Genomic DNA, 12,096 nt, shown 5'->3' on the forward strand with positions numbered 1-12,096 from the left:
CTATGTTGGGTGTATTGTAGGACTGCAAAAAATGAAGCAAACACGCAATGCTATTGGGAACCATGGTCCGTGGTGTGGGAGAAGGCATATACAAATAAGTAATGGGGAAAAGGAGAAGAGAACTCTGTGGTGGGAAATTAGAATTATGGGTCTTGGTGTGAATTTTACTTTTCTAGCTCTGCCCATGGACAAGATCTAATGATACCCCAGTGGCCATAAGCCAGTGGCAATGAGCACAATAAGTGCTCAGGACTTGGCTTTAATAATATCTCTCTGCTACACACACTAAAAGGAACCAGGTTTGAGTAAATGACTGATTCCAGGAGTGTTAGTCAACTTTCTGTCACTGTGGAAAAATGCTGTATTAGCTCTCTGTCATTGTGACAACAATACCTGACATAAGTAACTTATGAAGAGGAAGTTTTTATTTGGCTCACAGTTTCAGAGGTTTAAGTCCTTGGTCACTTGGCCCTGTGGCAGCGCAGTATATCGTGCTGGGAGTGCACGGTGGAGGATGCCTATTCACCACATCATGGCCAGAAAGCAAAAAGAGAAGAGGAGGGGTTAGGCCCCAATGTCTCCTTCAAAGGCATCCCCCTGTCACCTAACTTGCTTCCATTAGGCCCCACCTCCTAAAGGTTCCATGGGCCAGGGACCAAGCCATCAATACATGAGCCTTTGGAGGACAGGCCAGATTCAAACTATAACACAGGAGATGCTTCTGGAATACTTATTTGAGCCAAAAACCAAGGAAGTATTCAAAGACAAAAGGACACTGGAGCCATCTTGTTGGGGCTCTCAGTGAACAGAATTAAAACAATTTAAGCATCAAAACCTACAATGATCACAAAATTTTTTGACAGATCAAATAAAAATAATGATACCTTTAAGTATATAATAGAAAGGGGTTAGGGTAAAGATGGCTACAGAAGGATACCAGAAAAGCAAAATGATTCCTGATTTCAAATACAAAATCTATTGCCAAAGAGTTAGTTTTGAAAAGTCATTATATTCATGAATAAAATCACCATTTTATAACCCCTGGGTGTAATAACAGATTAAGATAGAGATCATCAATGGATGTTAAAAGTATTGACAGACAGATTCAGGAGAACAGATGTTCACATGGTCTTGGATTATTTATTAATTACAAACAGAAACAAGTATGTTTACAATGGTGAGATCCAGCAGAGACCACCTTGGCCAAGTGATCAAGTTTAGTATTTCCATAAGGGGACAAATTGACATCCTCTGCCTCCTGATGGCATACCACAGAAAATACCACATCATCTCTGCACTGTACTTGCTGGTTCTAAGCAAAAAGGGCAGAATCCAACAAATTCAGAATATGGAGTACTCTGCAAGACACTTGGTCTAAATTCTTCAAAATCACCCTTAATAACCAGGCGAGATAACATAATCCCAGAAGCTTGGGAGGCTGAGACAGAAGGATCGTGAGTTCAAGCCAGCTTCAGCAACAGTGAGGTGCTAAGCAACTCAATGAGACCCTGTCTCTAAATAAAGTGCAAAATAGGGCTGGGGATGTGGCTGAGTGGTTGAGTGCCCCTGAGTTCAATCCCTGGCACACCCCACTCCCTTAATGACAACAACCAAAAGGGCAGATGACTAAGAAATAACAAACCAACACTAAACCTAACACATGAATCTTTATTAAGCCCTGGATTTCAAAATATGTTATGGAGGATCTTTGGAAGATAGTTGGAAAATTTTGAGTATGGGCTTACTCAATCTTTAAATGTACACACACACACACATGCACGTATTTATACATATATGCATTTTTTAGATGAATATATCATCTACCACAATAGTCATAATAAATTTCAATCTTGATGATGTTTAAAGCACACAAGAAAACATGACTTTGACTCACCTCCCCAGTGGCATAAAAGTCATTAGTTTCATACTCAGGAAACAACTGGAAAAACTGAACTAGTGCACTGCAAAAAGAGGAACAACAAATACACAATTGAAAATGGAATCAGAATCATTTCAGGTGATGCCACCAAAACTAACTCTTTGGCAATAGGTTTCACACTTGAAATCAGGCACCCGTCTGCTTTTCAAAGACTCATGGACATAATAACACTGCATTCTATGTGGATGGTTAGAAAATAAATACGTATGGGCTTACATTGAGATACTAAGAAGTTTGGACAGTACACATCAAAACTTTGGGCACATTTCCAAATCTCTGGGTTACCACTTTGGATCACTTGGCTTGAGGGGACCTTGATCCAAGGATACTAGGCTTTCACCTATTACTTAACATTCTTATGCGAACCTTAGGACTCCATTAACTCAGGTTTGTGGAGAGGTATGGGAATCTGAGTTCCTTACGAACCTCCACTGTGAGAGGCCCTAAATATTTCTAATGGAACTCCCAGAATTTTCTAGTTTTAATAACCAAAAAAACAGAAAAGCTGTAAAAGGACCATAATTTAAAGGGAAACCAGCAAATGACCACAAGTATTGAAATAAATGTACAGTGGCCTTTGAGCTCAAAAAAAAGAAAAATCACATTTCCTAAAGAGTGCCAGCAGCCGCAGAAATGAACAACATGAAACAGAGTTAAGTCAACTCAAGGAATTATTTAAAAAGAAGCAAGAAAAGAGGAGATGTTTGAATGATTTCCTACTTGACTAAAATCTTCCCCAAAAGGAGGGGAAAACTTATGACACTCAGATATTTTATGAATGTTCTGACCCAAACTGCAATGCCTGAGATGCTGGGGACGGCTTCTGTCCCAGCTTCCTGAGGGACTGAAAGCCATGAGCCATACAGGGAAGATGAAAGGCAAGGAGACTCTAGGGAGGGAGGAAAGGGAGAGAGTTCGAGGGTTACCAAGGCAAAATTGGGTCATTACAACCACTATGATCTTGGCTATACTTAATTTTCAAAGGCTCCATAAAAATTCAGCATGAGCCACTAGTGCAGAGTTTTGGTGTTATTTCTCTATTTATAATTTATAGTGGCCTCTGTAGCAACTCAATCTGGGAAGCTGCAATTTTATGGCCTCCATGTTAGTACTGACAATAAACTGGCTTTAGAGCAGGGATAAAAATAGGAGTTCATCCTCCACCCTTCCCTCTCCAACCTTCAGGCTAAAAACTGCTTCCCTTGCTCTCTTCCTGATTCTTGGAATGGCAACAGACAATGGAACAGAGTAAATCTCAAATAAGCCTTTTGCTTGAGTTGAAAGCTTGCTTCCTTGTGGTGCTGGCTAGAGAGTTGTTAGGGTTGCCAGATTGAGCAAGTAAAAAATATAATATGTCCAATTCAATTTGAAGTTCAGATAAATAAAAAAACATTGTTTCAGTATAATTGTGTTCAAATATTGTCTGGATTATACTTACATGAAAAATTATTCACCACTTACCTGAAATTCAAATTTAACAGGGCATTCTGTGCCTCCTCTGGCAATCTCAAGTGAAGGAGCTAATCTCTCAAAGTTTTTTAATCAACTGATTTTTTTTAAGTGAGCCCTTGATAAGTGAGCCCTTCACTCTTAAGTGGGAGTGAAGAATGGAAAAGGTAGATTTAGTAAAAAGCTATATGCAATTGCTTATTTAACTGTATTTTTACTCAGGGATATTCTTATTACATGGTGAGGGTCTGCTTAAAAATAGAGTCTAGAAAATGTCTGTATAAACATACAGATTTGAGAGACAGAAATGCTAAAATATACATAACACAAACGTGTGTGTGCATGCACACATGTGCTCCATGCATTTATTCGGGTGGAATTATGTGGCATAGAAAACATGCATCTGCTATGAGATTCCATTTTGCAACTTTACTTGTCTAATAAATAGAATCTTAGCTAAAGGCTATGTGCTGGCAGAAAGATATATTAAAGGACAATAAGGATAAACGGAGATTGCAAGGAAAGATAACCAGGAGAAAATTACTCCTTTGATAAGTTTTTTGAAAAGGGAAGTTGGTGTATGTAGAATAGAGAAAGTGGATGGAAACGATTAAGCACTATAGACCTAAAGAGAATGCAGGAATCTGGTCAGTTCTGGTGGAGCCACAGCATAATACATACAAATGACATTCAGAAAGATTGAGGTTCTGATCATCTAAGTGGGACCATCATCTCACTAAAGCCAAGCAGGAGTTTTGACAGACACTGACAGTGGACAGAAACCAACTCAGAAAGGAGAACTGTGACTGTGTAGTGGTGCTGGAGAATACAAGAGCAGCCTCTTCTCATTTATTTTACATCCAGGGTGACCTTGCTGGGATCCTCTCCCCGCTGCATGGATCACTATGTCCTTCTTTCACATATGAAACCTGCTTCATGGCGGCATTGCTGGGAATTTTCGTGTGGCCAATCAGAGCATTTCCCACCAGAAAGCAACATGGTGGGCAGAACAGCAGCAGCACATCCACTTGGCTGCCAAGGTGACTTCAGGCACCCTCCTAGACTGCACAACAGGAGGGCAAGGGCTGCTGCTGTATCGCCCGCACCCAGAACAGAGTCCTGCAGACAGTGTATGTTCCTGAATGGAGAGCAGCACGACACTGGCCACTCTATCCAAGTGCAAGTGAGCAAATGTATTACATTTTGGTGATTTTATTTTTTTCTAAGCCAGAGAAGCACTAAGGCTCTCTAGCACATTCCAAATAGTGAAGAGAGAGAGAGAGAGAGAGAGAGAGAGAGAGAGAGAGAGAGAGAGAGAATCCTAACACTTTGTTACTGAAAAAGTTTTATTTGCAAACACACACAAAAGATGCGCAACATCAAAGTGAATAGTAAATACCTCTTTGGGAGGCTACTCCTTCCAGACACACACTCTTAATAGGAAAAAGGAAAGGGACTTTCAGAAGAAGGAAAGATAGTCTTCAAAGGGAGAGGAAGAAAGGTCTACTCTAAACCCTCAGTAGCCCATTTTCAGGTTTCAAAGCGACCTTCTTATTCCCAGTACCCATCTGGAGAGCTGGACAGAAGAATGCAGGCACAAAAGGAAACGAATAGTGTAAACTATAAAGGAAACAGCTGAAATCAGTTTTCTGCACTACTCTTGATTAGCTATTTTCCAGTTCTAAGAGCCTGAAGCAAAAAGAACTAAAACAGCTATAAACAATGGATGCTTTGAAATAGGTTCTCTTTACATGTCATGCAAGTGGAGATGTACCACATGTCAGCAGTAAAGATCCACGGGGAGGGTACTGGAAGCTGGGAGCTTCTTCTGGGAAGGGGAGGGAGGGGGATTTTGCAATGCTGTGTCTTCCAAGGGACTGACACATTTCTTTAATACAGAACCTCAGCCCTCAGGGTGTTTGCTAGTTAAACAATTGAGCTTGTTTGGGTTTAAGCCAGAAGGGGTTGGAGTCAGGTGGGGGGTGAAGGGTAGGTTCCTATCAGAAGAATGAAATCTCCAGAGACAGGGTGCTGGAGGAGACTTCTGAGGGCAGGAGGAGAGAGTGTCTGTGGAGGGAGGAGAGAGTTTGGGAACTGGGGTGAGGGAAGGGGACCATTTGCAAGGACCGGTTACTATGTTCCCAGGATCCACTGTACCTGGGATCAGAGGTATGGGGACCTAAGAACGCCCATGGAAACTGAGGAAGGGTTAAAATCATAAGATGTGGAACAGGAAAGTGAAGAAGATGTACTCTTTTCAGGGTCAGCAGAGGAAAAGAAAATTGCCTTTGGGGAAAAGGCCAGGAAGTTTCTTTCTTCCCTCCACTAGCCATCTGCCCTGGGGAGAAAGAAGAGTAAAACGGAAAGGTTTTATCAGAGATCAGAAAACTCTGACTTCTCTTAGAGACACTTTCTCTTTGGGGACTGGTGGATTTTGCTCACCAAGTAATTAGCAGCTGGATGGTGGAGGTGGGGTGGGGAAGCACCTAGTGATCTCCCCAAGCCACTAGGGCTCTTTTAATAGATTACCATGATGCAGCAAGTGCTCCCCTAGTGACCTGAAAGGACTCAGAACTTGATCTCAAGGAACAATTTATAGACTGGAAAAATCTGACCAAATAAGAAAGGTCGCTTACAATTTTTTTTAATGTGCTAAAAATAGCTATAATAGATGTGAGTAAGAAAAAGGAAGAAACTCTATGTGCACTGTTTAATCAAGCTAAAAACTTTATATTTCCCCTCTCCTCTTTTTAAAGCAAAATAAACATTTTGTAAGAGGAAGGGGAAAGGGAAGAACGAGCTAATAAGCTATTCAGCCTGAAAAAATCATGAGGGAGAAGCAAGAGAGTAAAAACAAATGTGTATGAAGGAGAGATCCTGGGAAATAAGACCCACCCCCGCAAAACAAAACAAAACAAAACACCAATTCTCGGAGAAGATGCTATTTCCTAGTAAATGCAAAGTTAAAAGATAATTTTTGGGGAAAAAAAACAACAACTTTAAGGCATTTGGTTGTAAGGTTTAAAAATAATCTTTGGTTGAAAAATTCTGACTCTTAAAGGATTTTTTTTTTTAAAGATTGGTATTTATTTTATTCATTTATTTTTATGCGGCGCTGAGAATCGAACACAGTGCCTCATACATGCCAGGCAAGTGCATCCTTTCTGAGCTCTTTATGTTCTCTGCTGGCCAATTATGCAATTATCAATGATGAGATAAGAACAGAAAAAAAAAAAAAAAGACTACAAGTGTGCACATGTGTGTGTGAGTGTGTGCGGCCCTGCGTAGAAATTCTCCCAATCTTTCAGAAATTGGACAATAAGGACCCATCAATAATAATTCCAGCACTGGAAGGGGTTTTCCTGTTGAGATAGAAAAATGCTTGGTCCGAAGAGGTCCAGAGAAAGCCTACACATCTTACCTGTACAAATTGTGGGCCACATCATCCTCATTGACAGCATATCCCTGGGAATTATTGGTAAAACTGAAGCCAGTGCCCACCTGAAGGGGGAACAGATCAGCAGGTGAGCAGGCAGACACACACTCCCTGCGGATCTTCAGGTGGAATCTCCGCTGGGGGCAACCTTACTTACTCCACAGGCCAAGCCTCTGACTTCAGGTTTTTGCCCTCACCTAGGTATGTTGACGGTCCTCACAGGGGCACACTGGCTTCACTCATCCCCCACCCCAACACAATAGCAGCAGGAGCCTTGCCCTGGGGTCCACCCTTGGGGGCTGGGCTGTCCCAATTCCTCAGTGGGGACCTGCCCTTCATCATTCTTTGTCCAGCCACAGCATCAGAAGATCCAAAGCAGTCTCCTTTCCCTGAAGGGTGTGCGGCTCTGTCCTGCCGAGAAGGAGCTCTCTGGCTGGAGAAAGAAGAGAACTGGATGTGTTTTCTTCTTCTTTTCTTAATTTGTGATAAATACGGCCATCACTCCATCTCATTTTCAGTAGGTGAGCTTTAAAATAATTAAGACTAAATCTAACCCAATATTGTCTCTGCCTAAGATTTCATAGACAACTGAGCTATCAATCAAAAGAAGAAGGTACAAGTGAATTTGTGTCAATAATTTGTGTAGGAATGCACTCCCCACTAGTTGCAAAGATTTTTTTCATTTATCCCGCTGCTCCCAAACACCCAAGATAACACATTTAAATCACCTCCTGTTTAAATATGTAATTATAGACTAAGGAAAAGGATGGCTGACAAAGAATCAAGGACAAGTGTGTTGACTTTTTTTTTTTTCCTTCCTTATTGTTTTCTCCTTGGACCCTCTGAAAAGAGAGAAACGTTTTGAGATTTTAGTAAGGGGGTAAAGACACTTTGAATCTGTAGAACCAGACCCTGAGCCAATGTCCTATTTTATAGTTTATTGAAAACAATTTCAGAAAACTTCTAAAGAAGAATACCCATTTTTGTCCCCAAATGAGGCATACTGCTTCTCCTGATAAGGGAAGGAGATTAGTTTGGTTTTATTTATCTAGAACTCTATAGGACAGATTAGGAATTCTGATACTAAACAATAACCTATACAGGAGCATCCTATACCATCCAAAAAAAGACACTAACCCCTGATCCTCAACAGTAAAAACCAGTGAACAAGATGTTTTCTGGGATTCAAAACTAGAAAAGAGAGCAAGAAAAATTCCCCAACTCTGATTATGACAAAACATGCTATGAATCTCAAAATAATTTTCATTTTTATAGATTAAATTCTATTTTATTTATTTATTTATCTTAGTTACAGATGCACACAATATCTTTTATTTTATTTATTTGTTTATCTGGTGCTGAGAATCAAACCCAGCGCCTCACACGTGCTAGGCAAGCACTCAAACACTGAACCACACAACCCCAGCCCTAAATTCTACTTTAAAAAGAAAAAATATCTCTAATGTTTAAAATGTACAGTCATGATTGCTTAATGATGGGGGTACATCCTGAGAAATAATGTATCATTAGGTGAATTCATTGTTGTGGGAACATTACACAAATCTAGAAGTTGTAGCTTACTACATACATGCACTATACACATGTACATATGTATGTATAAAAACACAAGTATATATAGTATATATTTATACCACAGCCCTTGCTCCTAAACTACAAACCTATATAGCATGTTACTGTACTGAATGTGACAGGCAATTATAACATAATGGTAAGAATATGTGTGTCTAAAAATACCTAAGCATGAAAAAGGTAAAAATATTATAGTGATGGGAATTTTTCAGCTCCATTAAAATCTGAGGGGACCACTGTCACATATGTGGCCCATTGTTGACTGAAGCACTATTATGCACATGACTAAATTTAATAAAATGTAAAAAAGACAAGAGAGGCCAGCACAGAGACACTTCATAGACACAGACATTTCATTCACAGGTGGCATTGTACTCACCGGATTATCCATATAAAGCATGGACAAGGTGGTGGTCCAAGGGAAGTTTCTGGGCAGGACTGTTAAAACAGAGGAGGGGTCTGAGTCTGAGTTGCTATCAGAATATACCATGTAAGGCCCTGCTGCAGTCAGGAGTCCAGCACCCTCCTCCCCCAGGAACACTGGGTGTGCCTCTGATACAGTATCACACTTTCACAGTGGGGACCTGGCCCCAGCGCCCTGACCTCCTCTCCTCTCTTTTCTTTTTCTATCTAGAAGGATTCTACATCTAAGACAAAGCTTGAATACAGAACCCGGTACAACTGGGCCATGAGGAAATACCCAGGGACCACCCATGTGATAATTCCCATCTGTCCAGTCCTATAAGTCATCCTTAACAGTCCAATCCTCTGAATTCTCTTCTGCCCACCCAAGACCGAAGAGAACAACAATTTCAACAAGCACAGAAGCTTTTTATGAGTCACAAGTGGGTTCATACTCTGAATTCTGACCCAGGGAAAGTAAACCATCTCTCCAAAATAAGACAATGACCTGGAGATGAGCCTGGGGTGACAGATGTTGCTTGTTCTCCATCCTTGCTCCACCACAGCATCCTGCTTCCAGGGTAACAGGCCGTTTAAGTGACTGGAACCATAAGGTGTTCAGTTTGTGTGAATAATCCCCCCATTAGGCCCATGCAAACGAGCTCTCCCAAACGATAATAAATACCAACTGTTTCTGCAAGCCGAGAATGCTTGAGTCAGCCAGCAGAGCTCTGAGAAAAGAGCTTAGAACCTTTCACCCAAATTTCAAGGGAGAAAGTAGGCCAGTCAGGACACTCACCCCAGTGGCTCCTCCTTGGACAGGCATTGCCAGAGAGCTATGTTTTTATAATCTGGAGCTGTTAAAACTATTCCAAGTGACTCAGTGTCTACCCTAAGTTAGTTCTGGATTAGATATAAGGCCCTGATGAAGGACTCTCCATGGGAGACACAGTTCAAGCCACACTTACCAGTCATATTACTTGTGATGACATAAGGTCCATGTTCCACAAAGAGTCCAAACATGGATGAGCCTCCCGGCCCGCCCTGTAGCCACAGAACTACTGGAGCAGTCGCTGGTTGTACCTAGAAGGAACAGAGAAGCTGGTGACCACACAGAACACTCACTAAGGCTGCAGAAAGCCTGTGTGTCTTCCACGTCTAGACTACATCCCATTAAGTCTTGCCAGACCCCAATGAACACATTTCAGCCATGAACAAGGTACTGGTTATCTCTTGTTTTGCATTAGTACTTGCCACATATGACGGTGTCCTCTTCTCTTGCAAAGAGATAGAAACCACCCTGAATGTGGAGGTCTTGCTTGTGTATGCTGCTAAACACTTAGCACTCTGCCTGGAATCTGGGTTTATTTTTGCATCTGTTTGAGTTGGGGCTAGGCGGGCATTCCATTGGACCTGCATATTCCCAACAGAGGCACAGCAAAGAATCCATCCTCGGGGATGGTCTCCCCCATGACTGAAAGCCCAAACTGCCAGGGATTAGAGCAACTTCATTCAACATGGGAGAAACTGAGGAGCTGTGGACAGGCCTGGAGTCATTCAACCAATGGAAAGAGCAATAACAAACCCTAAGCAAGGAATGGGTTTATTTAGGACGTAAGAGACATGAATTAGAAAGGGGCATGGGCAGAACCTGGATGTTGACCATCAGGAACTGGTAGTGGTGTGGATGGCATCAGCTTCAATTGCAGAGGGATTTTCTATTCTTTGACTCAACATATATTTACTGAGCACCTAATATGGGACAGGGTATAGGAGCTAGGAACCTGGTCAAGCAGTGAGTGACAACAGAAGATTCCGCATTCTTTTGGAGCTTACGATTTTGTGGGGAATGAAGACAGAAAATAAAAAAGGAAAAAAATAAATCCCATGATTAAGGATTGTGAAAAGAATATAAGGATGATATAAAGAGGATCCCTGAGGGCCCGGAAGGACCTGGGCTCAGGGAAGACCTGAGTCCTGGATGGAGACCTGGAGGCAGAGGAGGATCCAACCACAACAGAGCTGGGAGCAGAGCTGCAGCTGGAGAGAGGAGAAGAGGTTGGGCGGGGGCTCCCAGCGGAAAAGAACTGGATGCAGAGGGTCACATGGCCCTAACGTGAGTCCTCCACAGCCTGGGCTCTACAGGGCTCAAGCAGCACCCAAAAGTGGGTCTTTATTTGATGTCCTGGTTCTCTAGATGTCTGGTGCACAAGGCATTCCAAACAAGGACGCGATGGAATGAGATAAATCCTGCATCCTCCAAATGTAGCCCAGCCCAAACCGACCAAGGCCAGTTCCACTGAATTGGAGCAGGGAGCTCCCTCTGTCTGGAGGATGTGAGGAGGCTTGACTAACTCAGGAGAAGACTGGGATGCCATCCAAGAACCCGGAGGAAGAGCTGATGGGACTGAGTTCTAACTGCAGTGACAGAGGGCACACAGGCACTTCTCCAGTCACCAAAAGTGTGATGTAGGCTCCTGCAGCGCTCTAGAAAGGGGTCCTGGGGGTCTTGCTGGGACAGAGTGCTGGTTGGCACAGCCATGGGCTGGAGAAGAGCCCCTGGGGCCCACTCCCAAGCACGATGGATTAAGTGACATCATCAAAGCCCTTGGACAATGCCTAATGTACAATGAAAGCATAATAAGTGAAAATGATTGTTATAATTAAGGAAACAGGTAGTCATAGTAGAAGCTGGAGTCAGCCTGGGACCTCTGACTAGCATAGCTGTAACTACAGGAGCCAACTCTATATAACAGGTAAATGTGTGCGCTCCTGCCGCAAAATGATTAGATGTAAACCTGGGCTTCACTATCAGCCAGCTGGGTGATTTGGGGTGAGTTGCCTAAGCTCTCTGGATCTCAGTTTCCTCACCTGTAACATGGGGAGTCAATCATAATACTTACAACAAATGCCTGGCTATTGGGAGAATTGAATGAATTCCTTTTCATAAAGCCCTGCAAGTGGCACCAGGCATGTGTTCTATAAATGCTAGCTACTGCTGTGATGGAAAAAATACTAGGGATTCATGGACAGTTTGAACACAAACCACCTATAAATGGAAGAATAGGAAAGTGTGTGTTTGATGGGTTTTCCTTGGCCCACATCTTTCCTGATCAGCAGGAAAAATAACATGAAATACAGCTCTTCATTTTTTTTTTTTTAAAACAGGGAAGCAAAGCGAGCTGTAGAATTTGGAGCCAGGCAGATTGTGGCTCTACTTGGCCACACAAGAGCTAAGGTATCCTGGTCCTCCACTTCTTCGGGCCTCAGTTTCCTTATC

General features: G+C 42.3%; 1 protein-coding gene across 1 annotated transcript in view; it reads right to left on the bottom strand.

Moving 5' to 3' along the window:
- Positions 1–12,096, bottom strand: part of Cpvl (carboxypeptidase vitellogenic like) — a 104,166-nt gene that overhangs the window by 69,822 nt on the left and 22,248 nt on the right. Inside the window, exons 3-6 of the mRNA XM_076863608.2 lie at positions 9,785–9,899; positions 8,794–8,852; positions 6,810–6,889; positions 1,895–1,961 (exon numbers count right to left, since the gene is read on the bottom strand). Of these exons, the coding sequence (XP_076719723.1) occupies positions 1,895–1,961; positions 6,810–6,889; positions 8,794–8,852; positions 9,785–9,899 (321 nt within the window). The remainder of the gene's footprint in view (positions 1–1,894; positions 1,962–6,809; positions 6,890–8,793; positions 8,853–9,784; positions 9,900–12,096) is intronic.

Source organism: Callospermophilus lateralis, chromosome 1, assembly GCF_048772815.1.
Source record: "Callospermophilus lateralis isolate mCalLat2 chromosome 1, mCalLat2.hap1, whole genome shotgun sequence".
In the NCBI taxonomy this organism is placed as follows: domain Eukaryota; kingdom Metazoa; phylum Chordata; class Mammalia; order Rodentia; family Sciuridae; genus Callospermophilus; species Callospermophilus lateralis.